The sequence below is a fragment of the Leptopilina heterotoma genome, unplaced genomic scaffold, assembly GCF_015476425.1.
Source record: "Leptopilina heterotoma isolate Lh14 unplaced genomic scaffold, ASM1547642v1 Lhet_206, whole genome shotgun sequence".
Classification (NCBI taxonomy): Eukaryota; Metazoa; Arthropoda; class Insecta; order Hymenoptera; family Figitidae; genus Leptopilina; species Leptopilina heterotoma.
Window position 1 is genome coordinate 796,946 of NW_025110922.1, and position 22,265 is coordinate 819,210.

At 22.9% G+C, this 22,265-nt stretch overlaps 1 protein-coding gene across 3 annotated transcripts; it reads right to left on the reverse strand.

Moving 5' to 3' along the window:
• Positions 1 to 1,329: 1,329 nt before the first annotated feature.
• Positions 1,330 to 21,952, reverse strand: LOC122501178 (beta-1,3-galactosyltransferase 1-like). Of its 3 annotated transcripts, none has more exons than XM_043610473.1 (6): positions 21,927 to 21,952; positions 11,445 to 11,464; positions 9,481 to 9,709; positions 7,733 to 7,998; positions 7,362 to 7,636; positions 1,330 to 4,412 (listed from the first exon to the last, which is right to left on the reverse strand). In XM_043610473.1, exons 2-6 carry the CDS (start codon positions 11,457 to 11,459, stop codon positions 3,989 to 3,991), a joined length of 1,209 nt encoding a protein of 402 aa, XP_043466408.1. In that variant the 5' UTR covers positions 11,460 to 11,464; positions 21,927 to 21,952; the 3' UTR covers positions 1,330 to 3,988. The 3 variants fall into 3 exon arrangements, with proteins under 3 accessions (XP_043466408.1, XP_043466407.1, XP_043466405.1); XM_043610472.1 differs by having other exon boundaries at positions 21,908 to 21,941; XM_043610470.1 differs by lacking the exon at positions 21,927 to 21,952 and adding an exon at positions 10,790 to 10,875 and having other exon boundaries at positions 11,445 to 12,122.
• Between the last annotated feature and the right edge of the window lie 313 nt (positions 21,953 to 22,265).

The window sequence follows — 22,265 nt, forward strand, 5'->3', positions numbered from 1 at the left end:
AATTATTTAAAAAAAATTTTTAAAAAAATTCTTTATAATAATTCAATTATTTTTATAGATAATATAAAATTGTTCGTAGGAATTCAATTATTTAAAAAAAAATTTAATAAAATTCTTCGAAAGAATTCAATTATTTTCATAAATAATAATATTCTTTGCATAAATTCAATTATTTTTAAAGATTTTAATAAAAATTAATTGATAAAATTCAATTATTTTCAAAAATTGTAATAAAATTCTTTATAGGAATTCAATTACTTTAATACAATTTCAATTAAATTCTTCGAAAGAATTAAATTATTTTCATAAATAGTAAAATTCTTTGAAAGAATTCAATTATTTTCATAAATAATGACAGTCTTTGAAAGAATTCAATTATTTTCATAAATAGTAAAATTCTTTGAAAGAATTCAATTATTTTCATAAATAATGACAGTCTTTGAAAGAATTCAATTATTTTCATAAATAGTAAAATTCTTTGAAAGAATTCAATTATTTTCATAAATAATGACAGTCTTTGAAAGAATTCAATTATTTTCATAAATAGTAAAATTCTTTGAAAGAATTCAATTATTTTCATAAATAATGACAGTCTTTAAAAGAATTCAATTATTTTCATAAATAGTAAAATTCTTTGAAAGAATTCAATTATTTTCATAAATAATGACAGTCTTTGAAAGAATTCAATTATTTTCATAAATAGTAAAATTCTTCATAAGAATTCAATTATTTTCATAAGTAATGACAGTCTTTGAAAGAATTCAATTATTTTTATAAATAATCAAATTCTTTGTAGAAATTAAATTATTTTTTAATATTTTATTAAAACTATTTGAAAAAATTTAGTTATTTTTGAAAATTTTCATAAAATTCTTTATAATAATACAATTTCTTTTATTTCCATTAAATTCTTTAAAAAAATTTGTTTTCAAAATTTTTTCAAAATTCTTTAAAAAAATTTAATTATTTTCAAAAATTTTGATAAAATTTGTGATAATTTATTTATTTTCATAAAGAAACAAAATTCTGTCAAAAAATGCAAAATTATCAAAATTTAGAAACAAAGGTCAATTAAAAACCGCTAACAATCGGAATATAACGATTATTAAAATTAATTAATTAATTATGTAATTATTAAATTATCAATAATTGTACACAATGATACAAAAAACCAAGTTTTTAATTAAACTGATTTTTTTTTATTTCTTTTCTTTAAGTACACAATTTAAAATACTTTAAAAAAGTAGAATTCATTTTTTTATATAAGGAATTAAAAATCCTTTTCATGGATTTCAAAGGATAATATTTAAAATTAAAAAAACAATTTTCTAGTTTTGATATTCTCTGTTTAAATTCTTATACATATGTATACCTATAATTGCAGAAACTGAATGTTTTTTTACTTTAGCCAGGATTCATTATTCTCATATTATAAGCAATAATTTTAAAGCATTTTGCGGTTTAAAAAAAGCTCTCATTGTTCTAAAAACTTCACACACATTTGTTTTGTTTTTGTTCTTTTTATACAATTTTTATAGAGTCGAAAATGTTGATAAATTCTCGTACTATTTAAAAATTACATTTACCTATCCTATTAATTTAGTCTTGTATGATTTTCAATATTGTGTCTGCTTGATATCTCAAACGTCACTCTATTTCATGATAATAATTATTTCATAAAATACACACTCTAAAAATAAATCTTTTTTCTATTTCATTCGCATTGACATTTGAAGAAATGCATTTTTTTTAAGACGCACACACATTCGCAATGTATCTCTTATTAAAGAGTCGATAGGAACAAACGTAAATTAATAAATATATCTTCTCAATTCTGCAGTTATTTTGTTTCTAAAATCTAAAGTTTCGAACTTTCAAACGAATGAAAATTTTCTTTTATTTTTTTTTTTCATTTATATTTTATTAAACAAAATTATTTTGTGTTCTTTCTAATTTTTAACTAAAAAAATATTTATTTTCCACTTGAGTACAATTTTTGAAAAAAATATTCCCTTCATTTAAAAGTTCGAAACTTGATTTTAATTCTACTTTGAAAAATATTCGGATATTTTAATAATACTAATTATTACTAAATAGTGAAATTAAAATATTACAATTTTTTTTTTACATTTTGAGAATAATAATAATAATAATAAATTCATGAGAATAAAAATAGAAACAAAAAATAAAATTTTAAATAAAATATTCTTTTGAATATCGACACTATTTCGTTGATGAACGACGTTTTATTCTTTTAACAATAAGGACGCAATTATTTTGACCTGGGGCTAAATTCCCTCAATATAAGGCGAAACACTCTATTTTTCAATTGTGAAAAATTTCCCCCTCAAAAAAAAAAATCACTCAAAGTTACTTAAATTAATCACTCTAAATAACAATTACAAATTTTTGTCTGTTAAACATGACAAAATATTTTCATTTTGTGACCAAATAAATGTCAACATAATATTTACACAGTCATTGGATCTTAAAACAGAAAAAATTTCTAAAGAAAAATATAAAAATATTGATTTTCCCAAAAAAAAAAATAATTACAAATTTTCTAAGTTGATTTTTGAAAAGTTAACTGTGAACAAAAAATTTATCCCTTGTTTTAAGATCCAACGACTCGATTATAGAGATTACAACTCGAAATAGAGAAAAATAAAATTCATATTTGTACAATAAAATATCATTAACAAATTTTAATTTAGCATTAATAATAATAAGATCATTAAACGTTTCGCTTTGCACATTAATAATCAGATCACTTATAACATTTCATCATTTTTAAATTGCACAACCTTTTTCTGACATTTCAAGTCAAAGTTTAGATTCTTCTTTAAACACTTTACATTTTCTCATTGACTAAAAAATCTTCACCTCTCACTTTTCAATAATTAAAAATTTCTCAATTTCATTCATGCGAGTACAAATTCGACATTCAATAATCATTTTAATTGGAATGTCACAAATGATAAATATTTAAATTTTTATAAAAATATGTTAAAATTCTACAATAGCTTTTATACGCATTATTTAGATTTATAAAAAATTCGTGCTTTAAAGAATTACTTTTTTTTTTAATTACATAATAAACGCCTCTGTTGTCAATTTCAAAGGCCAATTATTACCCACTATAAGGATAAATTATTTCTCACACTCACACACAATCGATAGTTTGTTTGTTCATTTTTTTTTGAGATTCGTTATTTGAACATAAAGATTTTTACATATACTTTGAAAATAATTCCAGTCGGTAAAATAATAATATCAGAGTAAAATAGCACTTATTTGCCTTCATATAGTTTAAATGAATTAAAAATTGTAAAAATATCACAGCACTACGGCAATAATAAAAACTTTTATCGATTATTTTTAATATAAATGAAATTATTCATTTTTTTCTTTCCCCTATATTAATCGATAAATGAAAAAGCAACACTTGGGAGATCTGATTGACAATCTTTACAACTATTATAAATCTAAATGGAAAAATACAATTCTCTATCAATTTTTTCGGTCTTGGATATAAAAAACAAAGACCTATTCACAATTCGCGGACCAAACAGAGTATTGACTTTGATTTTGGTCGCGTAGGTAACAAGTGTTAGAGATTATTATTCAAAAAGTGAAAATTCTCAATTTAATCAGGAATCTTCGAATTATTTTGGAATTTTTAAAAATTAATAATAAAATAATACGAAGATTCGTGAAATTAAATCACCAGTCGTGGATAATTCTCTGGAACGAGGAGTCTTCTTAAGACTTTCACATGATAATTTTGCTAATCTACTTAATTATTATTTTTTTTTAACTATATCACCTTCACTTTTTCGTTATGCGTTATATTCACTGGAACGAAGACTAACAAATTTTTTTTCTTTTGCTTTGTATTGATTTTTCCCTTTTCCATTTTATTATTTTGTATTCATTCGTTTTTATATTCATTCTTCTTCATATTAATTTTTTTTGTATTAATTCTTTCTTAGAAAACGTAATTCAATTTCTTTTTGATGATAAAGGAGTTTATATGCTCTTTGCTTTTAATTACAGTCACCTTTTTCTCCTGGGAACTATTGTTGGTTGCATTGCAGGTGATATTTGAGTCAGTAACTTTACTCCAAACGTTGTACATATTGACAGAATTTACTTTGTGAGCTGTGATAATACGTTTGAGTTCACATGTCTCTAATTTTCTCTGAACGTAACTAAAACCAGGATGATTAACAGGCCGTAATTTTGCCCGTTTCGCACACACTCCCGTAATGTAAACATCTTCAAGATGAAGAATTGGCGTTCTCAATGCTTCCTTATAAATTCTCGCCGCAACATCCAGGCTCATTACGTATGCCGTACCTGATAAATAATTTGGATACGCCTTCTCCGAGTACATATATTTCGGCATGTACCTATCGAAAAATTTCCATTTCGTTATATTAGAATTGCAATCAATTAATTAATAGTAGGTAATATTAACAAAGTTGTCACAAAAATTTAATTTTGCTTTTCTCTGACCCTAAAGAATATTCTGATTCAGTGTAAAAATTATTAGATCAATATCAATATCTAAAAAATGTTCTCACTATAAAAATTATTAGATACTCTAAAAAATGTTCTATCACATTTATTTACGATTTTATTCAATTGTAAAATTATTCGAAAACCAATATAAATTCATTTTTTAAATAAATATTTAATAATTATTATTTTTCTATAGGAATTAAAATTCTTCAAAAATTTCAAATTCAACAACTTATAAGAATATTTTTATTATAAAACATAAAGAAATTGATCACTCCCAGTCTTCGACTCGGAGCAATCAATATCTTCATGTTTCATAATAATTAAAAATGACCGAGTGATAAGATCATTATTTTCTATTATAAGAATATTGTTACTGTAACTTCTTGAAAATTATTTTCATAATTTCAATTCAATTACTATTTTCTACAATTTTCAACTAAAATTCTTCTTTAAATCAATTATTATTAATAATTTTTGAAAAAGTTCTTTGAGAATTTTCAAATTCACTTGTTTACAATTCAATTTTACAAAATTTCATCGATTATTCGAAAATTCTTCAATTCAATATTTATATTAGAAAAAAAAAACTTGAAATAATTTCAAAAAAATTCAATTAAACTTTCTCAAAAAAATTAATTCTACAAAATTGTTATTAAATTATTATTGAGTATGAAAAGTTCAGATTTTCAAAGATTTTAATTTGAAACCTTCTCAAAATTCAATTATTTCTACATTTTTAAGAATAATTACACGTTTTTCGAGGAATTCGATTAAAATTTTATTAAAAATAATTGAAATTCAGAGATGAATTTTGTTATTTATGAAAATAATTTAAATTTTAAAGAGAATTTTTTTAAATTATTAAAATTAAAAAAATTAAAAAAAAAAAAATTGAATTTCAGTGAATAATAATTGGATTTAAATTGCATTCAAAATAATTGAAATTTCTACGTATTGCGAAGAAATTTATTTAAAAATTTGTAAATAATTGAATTACTGTGAAATTTTTATTATTCATAAAAATAATTAAATGTTTGCGAAGAATTTTATTAACATTTTTTTTAAATAATTGAATTCTTTCGGAAAATTTTATAAAAATTTTGAAAATTAATGAATTCAGAAAAATTTTTGAAAAAATTAAAATTTCGCTAATTTTATTAAAATTTTTGAAGATAATTGAATTTCTGCGAAGAATTTTATTATTTATGAAGATAATTGAAATTTTAACAATCATTTCAAAAAATTTTTGAACATTTATTGAATTTCCATTAAAAATATTAACTTTTCTTCTTTTTCTGGTAATAGTTTTAATTCTTAATTTCTCTAAAATTCACTTATTTTCCAAAATTTTAGTTTATAATTCTTAAAAAAATAAATTTTTAAAAGTAAAAAAGTAAAATTCTTTAAAATATAAAATTTATTTTAATGAAATTTGACAAAATTTCCAATTCTTTTCAATTTTTTGTTGAAGTGAAATTATTTTTAAATCAATTCTTATTAAAAAATTATTTGAAAATAAAATTATTTAAATTTTTTTAATAATTATTATTTGAATTTCTTAAATTTTAAAATTAAATTCTCCTAAAGAATTTTATTATTTATTAAAATATATGAATATTCTTTTGAAGAACTTTAATAAAATTTTTAAAAATAATTTAATTTTTTGAAGATTTTTTGTTAAACTTTCTGAGAATAATATTAAATTCTTTTGAAGAATTTTATTATTTTTGAAAATAATTGAAATCCTTCGAAGAATTTTATTGTTTGTTAAAATAATTGCAATTTATCAAAAATTTTATTATTTGTGAAAATAATTAAATTTTCTGTGAAGAATTTTATTATTTATAAAAATAATTGAACTCTTTAAAAAAATGTACAATTTTTGAAATAAATTTAACACTTTTAAAGAATTTAACTAAACTTGTAATGCAAATATGTAAATGAATTTTTCAAGGAGTACAATTAAAATTGTAAGGAAAATGATTGCAATCCTGCGAAAAATTTGATTGTTTATGAAAATAATTGAAAAAATTTTTTGTATTCAAAATATTTGAATTCAAATAAAGAAATTTTATCAAAATTATTAAAAATAATAATCGATTTTTTTTAATAATATTTTCAAAATTTGTCTAAATAATTAAATTGTTTCGAGAAAATTGTATAAAATAGATATTGAAAATAATTGAATTCTTGAGAAAAATTCTAATTTATAAAAATAATTGAATTCCTGAAAAAAATTTTATTATTTCTAAAGATAATTGAATTTCTGAGAAGAAATTTTTTGTTTGTGAAAATAATTGAATTCCTGTGAAAATTTTATTATTTAGGAAAATAATTGAATTTTTACAAAAAAATTTTTTTTTTAAATTTGTTTAAATAATTGAATTCTTTTGAGAAATTTTATTAAAATAGTTGATAATGAAAATAATTGAATTCCGGCAAAGAATCTCATTATTTATTATATGAAAATAATTATTTATACCTATGTAAATAATTGAATAATAAATTACAGAATTTATGATTATAAAGAAAATTATTATTAATTATTTTATTTCAACAATTAGCGGATTTAAATTTAAAGTAGTGCAAATTTTCAAAAAAATAAGAAAAAAGTAGCTTTTAGTGACACAAATCTAAGAAAAGTATCAAAATAGCAGCCGATCGTAAAAAAAAGTAGTAAATAATAGATTTTAGTAGATGAGTGCGAAGCCTGTTAGTAATAGTAATAGTAATATAAATATAAATATTAAATTAATAATAATTAAAATCTAATTAGAAATACACGAAAAGTACAAAATAATCAATAACTGGAAAAACTGAAGTTTAATTCCTACCATTTATTTTTCGGATCCGATATTGGTTTAGCTCCACAAATCAAACAACCGATAAGAGTTCCATTACTCTTCGGTCTGGCGTTTAATGTTTCCAAAAGTTTTGGAATATTGATAAACATATCGTCATCGGTTTTCATAAGATATTTCGAAGTTTCGCAATTACTGGTGACCCATTTTAAGAGAACGACAGATTTCAATGTTAAATTATTGTACGTATCGTGAAATCTCTCTTGAATAATGTCATTGTACTTTTCGCTTTCCTCAGCCACTGAATTCTGCAAAAGAAAAATGTACATATTTTAGTATTTCCATCGATAAAATGACAATTAAAAAAAAAAGAAAAAAAGAAGAGAAACTGTAACAAAACATACGTTTAGAGTCTCGTTGTCACTTTGTCCTAGAATAAATACTACTTTAACTGTAGAATTATATGTCATCTCTAAATGATATTTATTAGCCCACGTTTCTCTAATTGCTAACCTTGCTTTTTCATTAGAAACAGCCGAACAAACAACAATAAGTAAAAATGGAGCAGGTGAGCAAAGATCTAATGGACTTAAAAGTGTTGTTTTATTTTCAGGATAAATATATATTCCCACATCGCGTGATGAGTTGATTCCCCATCCGTGTAATTGAGCTGAAAAAATGGAAAAAATTCCCTTAAACTACTCTTTTTTTTATTTTCTAACTCACCCTAAAAAATATTCTGGTTTACTCTAAAAATGATTAGAGAGACAAAAAAATATTTCAAATAGAATTATCTTTGAATATTTCTAATTGTAAAATTATTCAAACTTTTAATTAAAATTCTTCCCTACATTAAATATTTTTAATTATTTTTTAGAAAGTTCAATTATTAAAAAAAATATTTAGAAGCAAAAAGTTAATTGAAAACTTAACGTTTGTCTACCTATTTTAAAAATAAAGTCAGTAACGTTAAAACGTTACAAATAAAATTAGACTTGGGTCAAACTTCTTTCAATTTTCAAAAATTGAAATTGAATTCTTAAAAAATTCAATTATTTTTAATAAATATTAGGAAATTTAGAAAATTTCAATTATTTTAAAAAATTTCAATAAAAATTCAATTAATTTAAAAAAATATTGAAAAAACAAATTCTTTAGAATTTTAAATAAAATTTTTCGAAACTTCAATTTTAAAATACAATTTTTAAATTAAAAATTTTTAAACATAATTAATAATAAAAAATTGATATGAAAAAAATGTCTTTTTAAAATTAACTAATTAATAAAAATTTGTATCGTAACTCTTTCGAAATGAATTTAATTCATTAAAAAGTAAAATTTAGAATAAGAAATTATTTTTGATGTAGTTCGGAGACTTTAATGCATTTTACACTAATAAAAATATGATTACAATCGATTATAAGTCCTTTTATTAATTAATTATTGAACCATTATCAAATGGAAATTCTTTGAAATTCAATTTTTTTTAAATTGTAATGAAATTTTTTAAACAAATTTAGCCCCAATTGATCCTAATCTCAGTTAACTTTAACTATCAGATAGTCATATGAAGTAACAGACAATAAATTCATCAGACACTTTATTGGGAAGTGGATCAAGCGAGACTTGTGTAATTATTTTCAATTCAATTTCATGTAATTTTGATTAATTTGATAATTTATTAACAAAAAATTTGTTTTAAATTAATTTCAAATATTGAAAATTTCTTTAATATTTTAGAATTAGAATTTTAATTTTTTAATTAAAATTCTCTAAGAATATTTAAAATTAGAAAAGAATTCAATTTAATTAAAAACTTTTAAAACTTATATAGTTTTCTACATATTTTCAATTATTATTAATAGGTATCTTCAAAGCAATTGAAATTTTTCAAAAAATTTATTCTAAAAGCTTCTGAAATTAAAATATTTCTAAAAAGTGAAAAATTATTCAAGCAAAATTCGTGGTTTTTAAGTTTTTGCAAAAAATATTTTTGTAAACCAAAACAGCAAAAAATTTATAGTATAGTTAATATAGTTTTTCCATTCTCTAAATTTGAATTAGTAAATTGGTTTACTAATTTAAATTAAGTGATAAATTTTTTTGCATAAAAAATGAAGTAAATGGAGCAGTGTTAAATTAAAATGCATACCTATTGATGCTACGAAGTGCGTACCACCTAGAAGCCATGGAGTTGGAGTCTCACCTAATAGAGGATTTTGGACCGAATGATATGCTGGAACGTATAAAAGACCTAAAACGGCCAGTATTATAAATCCGAAGGTTAGTCGTCTTAAGAATGAACCCTTTCCTTTACTGCCAGATGAATTAATACTATTGGCTGATGGAAGTTCCATAGGAAGCAACTGCACCCGATCCATCTGCAAATTAATTCAATTATCCAATATTATTAAACTCATTTATATATATTTGCTTCAATAGAATTTCAAATAAATAATTAAAATTTAATTTTTATTTCAAAACATTTTCACCAAAAATCGGCAAAAGTCTTAATAAAATAATAAAAATAATTTTAATCTAAATAAACAAATTAAGTTAAATAAACATTAATTAATTAATAATACCTACTAATATTAAATATTAATAAATAAAAATTTATTTATTTATTATTAGTTAATTAATTATTATTAATTTACACATTTTCATATTTTGAAAATTACAATATTATTTACTTATCATGTAATTAATTTATTATAAAAAAACTTTATTATATAAACTATTTACAAACTTTCAAGTATTTTCTCTATTGAAAATTTTTCTGTTTGAATAAAATAAAAACCCTATTTTTCGAAGAGGAAAAATAAAAAATAACTTTGTCACTATGTGTACTGTACTAAATATATATATAGATATTTTTGAAAAAAAAATTCTCCTTTTCTTTATTGTCTATTAATAACATATTGTCAACCTAATGCTCGTAATCTTTTTCGGTTAAATACATTTTAATAATATTGTTTTAACTAATGCGGAACTAATTATATAAAAATATTGTTAATAGTTATTATGAAAAATCTATTAATTATTAAACAATTTTATAAAAAATTAATACTAAAATCAACTAAAATGTGTCATTTACAAAAAAATAAACAGTTGAAAATTGAAATTCTTTAAAATTCTTTTCAATTTGTTTTAATTCTTTTAAAGATGATTTTGATTCAAAATGGTGAAATTTTTTTAATTAAGAGACGGTAAGAAAAAAATATTTTTTAATTATTTTCTGAGCTTTTTGTGTAGAAAATAGTGATTAGAGTGAGTGCAATCAGTTTTTATAGGTGAAAATATTGAAAAGATTATTTTAAAATAAAAAAAAAAGCGAAACAAAATAAAAATGATTGAAAAAAGTGACAACAGAATTAAATACTTACGTACAATTTAAAAATAAAAAATTAGTGACAAAATATCAAACCTATAAATACAATTTTTAATAATAATATACTTACCGTTCGTGCGTGTGACATTTGTCGAAATACAATGGAACTCATGCTGGACGGACACGCGGTCGAATTATGAGATTATCTCCAATCATCTTGACGAAAAAAACAAACATGACAGGCGGTACGAACTATACGAACTATTTGACAGTTTTTGCAAGAATATCAATATAATTCATTTCAAAAACAAAAACGTCAAAATAATTTTATTTTTCCAAAAAATGAAGTGCTAAATCAATTTTTACTTTTTCATACCAAAAAATGCAATTTTAGCACGTACATTTTGTGTACATATATGTACATATAATATAGTTTTTCGGAGTATGTAATTGCAAAATGTTTCATTAAAAGGGCCAATAGTGGATTCTTTAAAGGGTTCGCGCTCTCCTACGTTAAGCAAAAAATTACTCCCTTCCTCCCTCGTCCCTTTTCTTTACCCACTGTTTTCGCTCCATAGGTGTCCGCCCGATAGGAGTTCCAGTGTATAATTGTCAATTCTCCATTTATTCCATTTTTAAACAAAATCAACAGAGGATGTTGCACTCCGGAAGTGTACATCGAGAGAGATATGAGACCGAATTTTTCGTTTTATATTTATAACACTATTAATTTCACTGTGATACTGATAGGCAACTAAATTAATGGTAAGCCATGCGAAACTTACTGTGCTGTGATCCATCAAAACTAGCGGCGTGAAGTTGGCACAACAACTAGAGAAAATTAATATTTAATTAATTGAATTCGTTTGGTAATCGTATGGTAGTGTATGGTAGTCAGTTTTTTTTGTTTGGTAGCGAAAATTGAAAGATTTATTTAAGTTTTAAGTTTGGCGTGCTAATTTCACGATAGCACTGCAAATACAATTTTTTGTAAAATAAAAACTGGAAACCGTTTGGTAGTCGTTTGGTAGTGATTGGTAACTACTTCCTGACTTTTGGTAATACAAACTGCAGAAAATATAACATTAAAAAAAATTAACAAAATATAATACACAGAGTAACGTGCTACCCGTGCTACACAATACTGCGCATGCGCACAACGGTCGGCCATGTTTATCAACAGGGAAATTCAAACTATATAAGTATGTCTTTTAGTACGACGACAAAATTATTTAATTTAATCAAAATAATAATAATAATACCTTCTACTTAATAAATAAATGTTACTTAATTATTAACTTAATTTTTAAATAAACAAAGAATTTTTAAATAAATAATTTACTTCCCTGCGCGTTTGCTTAAGAATTGTTGTGCATCAAAAATTCTTTTTTCCCTCTAATTCTAACCTTATGATGATGATTGGTATTGAATATTAAACGATTGTTAATAAACAATTCATTAATAAATAAACAATTTTTACAAAAAAAAAAAATTTATTTCCTGCGTGCTAGCTTAAAAATTGTTGTGCATCAAAAATTCTTTTTTCCCTCTAATTCTAAACTTATGCTGATGATTGGTAGTAAAAATTCAACGATTGTTAATAAACAATTCATAAATAAATAAACAATTTTTACAAAAAAAAAAATTTATTTCCTGCGTGCTAGCTTAAAAATTGTTGTGCATCAAAAATTCTTTTTTCCCTCTAATTCTAAACTTATGCTTATGATTGGTAGTAAAAGTTCAACGATTGTTAATAAACAATTAATAAATAAATAAACAATTTTTACAAAAAAAAAAATTATTTTCCTGAGTGCTAGCTTAAAAATTGTTGTGCATCAAAAATTCTTTTTTCCCTCTAATTCTTAGCTTACGCTTATGATTGGTAGTAAGAGTTCAACGATTGTTAATAAACAATTCATAAATAAATAAACAATTTTTACAAAAAAAAAAATTATTTTCCTGAGTGCTAGCTTAAAAATTGTTGTGCATCAAAAATTCTTTTTTCCCTCTAATTCTAAACTCATGCTGATGATTGGTAGTAAAAATTCAACGATTGTTAATAAACAATTCATAAATAAATAAACAATTTTTACAAAAAAAAAAATTTATTTCCTGCCTGCTAGCTTAAAAATTGTTGTGCATGAGAAATTCTTTTTTCCCTCTAATTCTTAGCTTATGCTTATGATTGGTATTGAATATTAAACGATTGTTAATAAACAATTCATAAATAAATAAACAATTTTTACAAAAAAAAAAATTATTTTCCTGAGTGCTAGCTTAAAAATTGTTGAGCATGAGAAATTCTTTTTTCCCTCTAATTCTTAGCTTATGCTTATGATTGGTATTGAATATTAAACGATTGTTAATAAACAATTCATTAATAAATAAACAATTTTTACAAAAAAAAAAAATTTATTTCCTGCGTGCTAGCTTAAAAATTGTTGTGCATCAAAAATTCTTTTTTCCCTCTAATTATTAACTTATGCTGATGATTGGTAGTAAAAATTAAACGATTGTTAATAAACAATTCATAAATAAATAAACAATTTTTTCAAAAAAAAATTATTTTCCTGAGTGCTAGCTTAAAAATTGTTGTGCATCAAAAATTCTTTTTTCCCTCTAATTCTAAACTTATGCTTATGATTGGTAGTAAAAGTTCAACGATTGTTAATAAACAATTAATAAATAAATAAACAATTTTTACAAAAAAAAAAATTATTTTCCTGAGTGCTAGCTTAAAAATTGTTGTGCGTCAAAAATTCTTTTTTTCCTCTAATTCTTAACTTATGCTGATGATTGGTAGTAAAAATTCAACGATTGTTAATAAACAATTCATAAATAAATAAACAATTTTTACAAAAAAAAAAATTTATTTCCTGCGTGCTAGCTTAAAAATTGTTGTGCATCAAAAATTCTTTTTTCCCTCTAATTCTTCACTTATGCTGATGATTGGTAGTAAAAATTGAACGATTGTTAATAAACAATTCATAAATAAATAAACAATTTTTACAAAAAAAAAAATTTATTTCCTGCGTGCTAGCTTAAAAATTGTTGTGCGTCAAAAATTCTTTTTTTCCTCTAATTCTTAACTTATGCTGATGATTGGTAGTAAAAATTCAACGATTGTTAATAAACAATTCATAAATAAATAAACAATTTTTACAAAAAAAAAAAATTATTTCCTGCGTGCTAGCTTAAAAATTGTTGTGCATCAAAAATTCTTTTTTCCCTCTAATTCTTAACTTATGCTGATGATTGGTAGTAAAAATTCAACGATTGTTAATAAACAATTAATAAATAAATAAACAATTTTTACAAAAAAAAAAATTTATTTCCTGCGTGCTAGCTTAAAAATTGTTGTGCATCAAAAATTCTTTTTTCCCTCTAATTATTAACTTATGCTGATGATTGGTAGTAAAAATTCAACGATTGTTAATAAACAATTCATAAATAAATAAACAATTTTTTCAAAAAAAAATTATTTTCCTGAGTGCTAGCTTAAAAATTGTTGTGCATCAAAACTTCTTTTTTCCCTCTAATTCTAAACTTATGCTGATGATTGGTAGTAAAAATTGAACGATTGTTAATAAACAATTCATAAATAAATGAACAATTTTTACAAAAAAAAAAAATTTATTTCCTGCGTGCTAGCTTAAAAATTGTTGTGCATCAAAAATTCTTTTTTCCCTCTAATTCTAAACTTATGCTGATGATTGGTAGTAAAAATTGAACGATTGTTAATAAACAATTCATAAATAAATGAACAATTTTTACAAAAAAAAAAATTTATTTCCTGCGTGCTAGCTTAAAAATTGTTGTGCATCAAAAATTCTTTTTTCCCTCTAATTCTAAACTTATGCTGATGATTGGTAGTAAAAATTCAACGATTGTTAATAAACAATTAATAAATAAATAAACAATTTTTACAAAAAAAAAAATTATTTTCCTGAGTGCTAGCTTAAAAATTGTTGTGCATCAAAAATTCTTTTTTCCCTCTAATTCTTAACTTATGCTGATGATTGGTAGTAAAAATTCAACGATTGTTAATAAACAATTCATAAATAAATAAACAATTTTTTCAAAAAAAAATTATTTTCCTGAGTGCTATTTTTAAAATTGTTGTGCATAAAAAATTCTTTTTTCTCTCTAATTCTTGGCTTATGCTGATGATTTCTATTTATGATTTTTTGGAAAAGAATAATGTATTTTTTGTAATGAATATTTATTTAAATAATTTATTCGTAATAGCTTATATCCTATGATGAATGGCATATAATTTTTGTAATTTAAATTATATTTTATTCTAAGTATATTCTGATCCTATCATTTTTTGTATCTATTCTCACTTTATAAAACAATATTATCTTTATTGTTAGTATAACTCACAATGAAATATTACTATTTTTAATTATAGGTAATTTTAATTCTAATTGCTTTTTGGTCAATTTTAGTTTTACATTGTTATCCTTCTACGAATTCTAAACATTTTTATAGTATAGAGTCGATGTTCATAATAAAGTTGTTTTATATATGCTATTAAATTATTTAAACAAAAATTTAGTTAAAATTAAATTTAGTAAATATACATTAACATTACAATATATGTACCTTATTGTAATCAAGTTATTAGAAAGCCATATTTTAATTATATTTATCTAGTTTAGCTAATTTGAGCGTTAAACAATGAAGTTTTGTAAATATTTCCTTATGTTCTTTAATGTTTCTCTTATGGTAATATCACCAGTTTTGTTTTATAAGTATATTTTTCAGTAAATATGCATTAACATTATAATACTTTATAGTAAGAATTTGTCGATTGCTTTAATTCTTACTGAATTTGTATTGCAAACAATTTTTTAAATATATACTTTAAGGAACTGTACATTAACATTGAAATATAATTTTATATGTTGTAAAAATATTGCGAACTTTAATGGTAGACTTCCCAACACAGTCCGCTGAACCGGCGTTGGAGTGTACTTATATTTTTATATAAAATATAATCAAATGTAATAATGTAATATAAGCGAACACTACTGGTGTGGCTATATTTTTCTGGGCTTGACAACTTTTTTCAGTGTATTAATTATTTATTAAATCATTATTGTTCGCTTTTAATATAAATTGCTGCTGCTGGCAATTCTGCTCCTTTTCTGTCGCAATAAGTTACTTTTGTACTACAGTCGTTATATAATTCCCACCTACCATTTAATCTTTTGCATCTTGCCATATAGTGATCTTCATGATGTGTTATAACTCCTCCTAGCCTAAAAGAAAATATAATTATGTATATAAAGATTATAAAGGGCTTAGGGGGTTAAGTGTGCAAAAACTGCCCCCGCATCTATTTTTCTCAAATTTGGCCTATATATTACTATCCATATGACTATAACTTTCTGCAATTTTGAACTCAAAATTCGCTTTTTTGGGGGAGTTATGGAGGGGGAAAGCAAAATCAAAAAACTTATTTTTCTCGAAAACTACTGAACCGATTTTAATGAAATTTTAAGAGGTTGTAAATATAGATAAGACGATTTTAGAAAAAAAAAATCAAAATTTTTTTTTCAAAAAAAATTTTTGAAAAAAATTTTTGAAATTTTCAAAATTTTTTTTTAGGGTTATTTTTTGAAGTGACCACTTTCTCTTTTGTTGTAAAAAGTACCTTATAATGTCCCCTTTAACATATTTTTTTTCCAAATTTTTTAAAAATATAGTTTTTGAGTAAAATGTCAAAAACCATGGTCATGCTATTTGCCACGTACGGTAATGCACATATATACATATGGGCAATTTCATGTGATAGGGTATAGCCAAATAAGTATGGAAAAAGTGACCCGAATATATTTTTCCCATTCATTCCTACCCACTTAAAAATAACTTTTGGAAATTTTTAACTCAAAATTTTGAGTTTTTTGGAACTTATGGAGAGGAAAAAAATCGAAAAACGCATTATTCTCAAAAACTACTGTATGCATTTTAATCAACTTTGAATATGTTGAAAAGACAATTAAAGTGATTCCAAAAAAAAATTTCAAATTTTTTTTTCAAAAAATTTTAAAAATATTTTTTTTTTGAAAATTTTAAAATGAAAATTTTTTGAAATTTTCAAAAAAAAAATTTTCTAGTTCTATTAAAGTGACATTTTTATGTATTTTCTCATTTCATTCTCTTATGTGATCTACTTAATAAAAAAATTTTGTCCGACATGATTTTAGGGTGTGTCACGGTAAATAACTCAAAAACATACCCGGTACATTTTTATGTTGTATGTAAATGATTAATTTTAAAAAACCTGTCAAATATTTTTGCAACTTATTACTAGTGGGTTATTGAGGTTGCTAAATACAAATCTGAAGTTGATATAAAAAAATATTTTTATACAAACAAAAAAATTTGGAAAATTTTAAAATCAAATTTTAGGATTTTTTGAGTTTTTTTTTACCGTGTTACACTCTAAATATCTCAATATCGCCATTATTTTTTAAAAAGTAAGACTGTTAAAAAAGTTAAATAAAAAAGTGTGATCTACCGCTTCAACGATCCAAAAAGAAAAAAATTTTAAATGCCCAATCAAAATAAAATTTTTTGGATTTTTCTTTGGAAATAATTTTTTTTAACATCGATTACAGATTTGTATTCAGAAAACCCCTAAGTATTAATTTGTAATTAAATAAATAATTAATTAATTAACCATTTACATACAATATAAAAATGTACCGGGTATGTTTTTGAGTTATTTACCGTGACACACCCTAAAATCATGTCGGACAAAATTTTTTTATTAAGTAGATCACATAAGAGAATGAAATGAGAAAATACATAAAAATGTCACTTTAATAGAACTAGAAAATTTTTTTTTTGAAAATTTCAAAAAATTTTCATTTTAAAATTTTCAAAAAAAAAATATTTTTAAAATTTTTTGAAAAAAAAATTTGAAATTTTTTTTTGGAATCACTTTAATTGTCTTTTCAACATATTCAAAGTTGATTAAAATGCATACAGTAGTTTTTGAGAATAATGCGTTTTTCGATTTTTTTCCTCTCCATAAGTTCCAAAAAACTCAAAATTTTGAGTTAAAAATTTCCAAAAGTTATTTTTAAGTGGGTAGGAATGAATGGGAAAAATATATTCGGGTCACTTTTTCCATACTTATTTGGCTATACCCTATCACATGAAATTGCCCATATGTATATATGTGCATTACCGTACGTGGCAAATAGCATGACCATGGTTTTTGACATTTTACTCAAAAACTATATTTTTAAAAAATTTGGAAAAAAATATGTTAAAGGGGACATTATAAGGTACTTTTTACAACAAAAGAGAAAGTGGTCACTTCAAAAAATAACCCTAAAAAAAAATTTTGAAAATTTCAAAAATTTTTTTCAAAAATTTTTTTTGAAAAAAAAATTTTGATTTTTTTTTTCTAAAATCGTCTTATCTATATTTACAACCTCTTAAAATTTCATTAAAATCGGTTCAGTAGTTTTCGAGAAAAATAAGTTTTTTGATTTTGCTTTCCCCCTCCATAACTCCCCCAAAAAAGCGAATTTTGAGTTCAAAATTGCAGAAAGTTATAGTCATATGGATAGTAATATATAGGCCAAATTTGAGAAAAATAGATGCGGGGGCAGTTTTTGCACACTTAACCCCCTAAGCCCTTTATAATCTTTATATACATAATTATATTTTCTTTTAGGCTAGGAGGAGTTATAACACATCATGAAGATCACTATATGGCAAGATGCAAAAGATTAAATGGTAGGTGGGAATTATATAACGACTGTAGTACAAAAGTAACTTATTGCGACAGAAAAGGAGCAGAATTGCCAGCAGCAGCAATTTATATTAAAAGCGAACAATAATGATTTAATAAATAATTAATACACTGAAAAAAGTTGTCAAGCCCAGAAAAATATAGGCACACCAGTAGTGTTCGCTTATATTACATTATTACATTTGATTATATTTTATATAAAAATATAAGTACACTCCAACGCCGGTTCAGCGGACTGTGTTGGGAAGTCTACCATTAAAGTTCGCAATATTTTTACAACATATAAAATTATATTTCAATGTTAATGTACAGTTCCTTAAAGTATATATTTAAAAAATTGTTTGCAATACAAATTCAGTAAGAATTAAAGCAATCGACAAATTCTTACTATAAAGTATTATAATGTTAATGCATATTTACTGAAAAATATACTTATAAAACAAAACTGGTGATATTACCATAAGAGAAACATTAAAGAACATAAGGAAATATTTACAAAACTTCATTGTTTAACGCTCAAATTAGCTAAACTAGATAAATATAATTAAAATATGGCTTTCTAATAACTTGATTACAATAAGGTACATATATTGTAATGTTAATGTATATTTACTAAATTTAATTTTAACTAAATTTTTGTTTAAATAATTTAATAGCATATATAAAACAACTTTATTATGAACATCGACTCTATACTATAAAAATGTTTAGAATTCGTAGAAGGATAACAATGTAAAACTAAAATTGACCAAAAAGCAATTAGAATTAAAATTACCTATAATTAAAAATAGTAATATTTCATTGTGAGTTATACTAACAATAAAGATAATATTGTTTTATAAAGTGAGAATAGATACAAAAAATGATAGGATCAGAATATACTTAGAATAAAATATAATTTAAATTACAAAAATTATATGCCATTCATCATAGGATATAAGCTATTACGAATAAATTATTTAAATAAATATTCATTACAAAAAATACATTATTCTTTTCCAAAAAATCATAAATAGAAATCATCAGCATAAGCCAAGAATTAGAGAGAAAAAAGAATTTTTTATGCACAACAATTTTAAAAATAGCACTCAGGAAAATAATTTTTTTTTGAAAAAATTGTTTATTTATTTATGAATTGTTTATTAACAATCGTTGAATTTTTACTACCAATCATCAGCATAAGTTAAGAATTAGAGGGAAAAAAGAATTTTTGATGCACAACAATTTTTAAGCTAGCACTCAGGAAAATAATTTTTTTTTTTGTAAAAATTGTTTATTTATTTATTAATTGTTTATTAACAATCGTTGAATTTTTACTACCAATCATCAGCATAAGTTAAGAATTAGAGGGAAAAAAGAATTTTTGATGCACAACAATTTTTAAGCTAGCACGCAGGAAATAAATTTTTTTTTTTGTAAAAATTGTTTATTTATTTATGAATTGTTTATTAACAATCGTTGAATTTTTACTACCAATCATCAGCATAAGTTAAGAATTAGAGGAAAAAAAGAATTTTTGACGCACAACAATTTTTAAGCTAGCACTCAGGAAAATAATTTTTTTTTTTGTAAAAATTGTTTATTTATTTATTAATTGTTTATTAACAATCGTTGAACTTTTACTACCAATCATAAGCATAAGTTTAGAATTAGAGGGAAAAAAGAATTTTTGATGCACAACAATTTTTAAGCTAGCACTCAGGAAAATAATTTTTTTTTGAAAAAATTGTTTATTTATTTATGAATTGTTTATTAACAATCGTTTAATTTTTACTACCAATCATCAGCATAAGTTAATAATTAGAGGGAAAAAAGAATTTTTGATGCACAACAATTTTTAAGCTAGCACGCAGGAAATAAATTTTTTTTTTTTGTAAAAATTGTTTATTTATTAATGAATTGTTTATTAACAATCGTTTAATATTCAATACCAATCATAAGCATAAGCTAAGAATTAGAGGGAAAAAAGAATTTCTCATGCTCAACAATTTTTAAGCTAGCACTCAGGAAAATAATTTTTTTTTTTGTAAAAATTGTTTATTTATTTATGAATTGTTTATTAACAATCGTTTAATATTCAATACCAATCATAAGCATAAGCTAAGAATTAGAGGGAAAAAAGAATTTCTCATGCACAACAATTTTTAAGCTAGCAGGCAGGAAATAAATTTTTTTTTTTGTAAAAATTGTTTATTTATTTATGAATTGTTTATTAACAATCGTTGAATTTTTACTACCAATCATCAGCATGAGTTTAGAATTAGAGGGAAAAAAGAATTTTTGATGCACAACAATTTTTAAGCTAGCACTCAGGAAAATAATTTTTTTTTTTGTAAAAATTGTTTATTTATTTATGAATTGTTTATTAACAATCGTTGAACTCTTACTACCAATCATAAGCGTAAGCTAAGAATTAGAGGGAAAAAAGAATTTTTGATGCACAACAATTTTTAAGCTAGCACTCAGGAAAATAATTTTTTTTTTGTAAAAATTGTTTATTTATTTATTAATTGTTTATTAACAATCGTTGAACTTTTACTACCAATCATAAGCATAAGTTTAGAATTAGAGGGAAAAAAGAATTTTTGATGCACAACAATTTTTAAGCTAGCACGCAGGAAATAAATTTTTTTTTTTGTAAAAATTGTTTATTTATTTATGAATTGTTTATTAACAATCGTTGAATTTTTACTACCAATCATCAGCATAAGTTTAGAATTAGAGGGAAAAAAGAATTTTTGATGCACAACAATTTTTAAGCTAGCACGCAGGAAATAAATTTTTTTTTTTTGTAAAAATTGTTTATTTATTAATGAATTGTTTATTAACAATCGTTTAATATTCAATACCAATCATCATCATAAGGTTAGAATTAGAGGGAAAAAAGAATTTTTGATGCACAACAATTCTTAAGCAAACGCGCAGGGAAGTAAATTATTTATTTAAAAATTCTTTGTTTATTTAAAAATTAAGTTAATAATTAAGTAACATTTATTTATTAAGTAGAAGGTATTATTATTATTATTTTGATTAAATTAAATAATTTTGTCGTCGTACTAAAAGACATACTTATATAGTTTGAATTTCCCTGTTGATAAACATGGCCGACCGTTGTGCGCATGCGCAGTATTGTGTAGCACGGGTAGCACGTTACTCTGTGTATTATATTTTGTTAATTTTTTTTAATGTTATATTTTCTGCAGTTTGTATTACCAAAAGTCAGGAAGTAGTTACCAATCACTACCAAACGACTACCAAACGGTTTCCAGTTTTTATTTTACAAAAAATTGTATTTGCAGTGCTATCGTGAAATTAGCACGCCAAACTTAAAACTTAAATAAATCTTTCAATTTTCGCTACCAAACAAAAAAAACTGACTACCATACACTACCATACGATTACCAAACGAATTCAATTAATTAAATATTAATTTTCTCTAGTTGTTGTGCCAACTTCACGCCGCTATCAAAACTTATGAAATATCGTCCACCATAATTCGTTCTTCACCAATTCCGCCATTTTTCTATTTTATCAGTGTTGCGCTCACCCTTTTTTATCCTTTTCTCGCGAAACCTGCAAAACTCACACAGTTGGCAACACTGCGTGTGCTCTCGCAACGAAATCGTATCAACCAAAAAATAAAAATGATTGATTCAGAAGTATTTAATAAGAAAGTACAAATCGAACATTTTTATTTTCTTCATTTTTAATATTAATGCAGGGAAAATGCAATATAAATTATGTAATAAAACTATTAACTTAAAAATACTAAATACAAATAACAATTTTCGCGCCCATTTAAGCGCGCGCTACCAAACGTCAAAACAGT

Bases quoted from the DNA above. Each gene is read 5' to 3' on its own strand.
- LOC122501178 (XM_043610470.1), bottom strand. From the start codon at position 10,831: ATGAGTTCCATTGTATTTCGACAAATGTCACACGCACGAACG. The intron at 9,710-10,789 runs GTAAGTATATTA...ATTAATTTGCAG, and splicing joins AAATGTCACACGCACGAACG to ATGGATCGGGTGCAGTTGCT. The intron at 7,637-7,732 runs GTATGTTTTGTT...TTTCTTTTGCAG, and splicing joins GTGACAACGAGACTCTAAAC to AATTCAGTGGCTGAGGAAAG.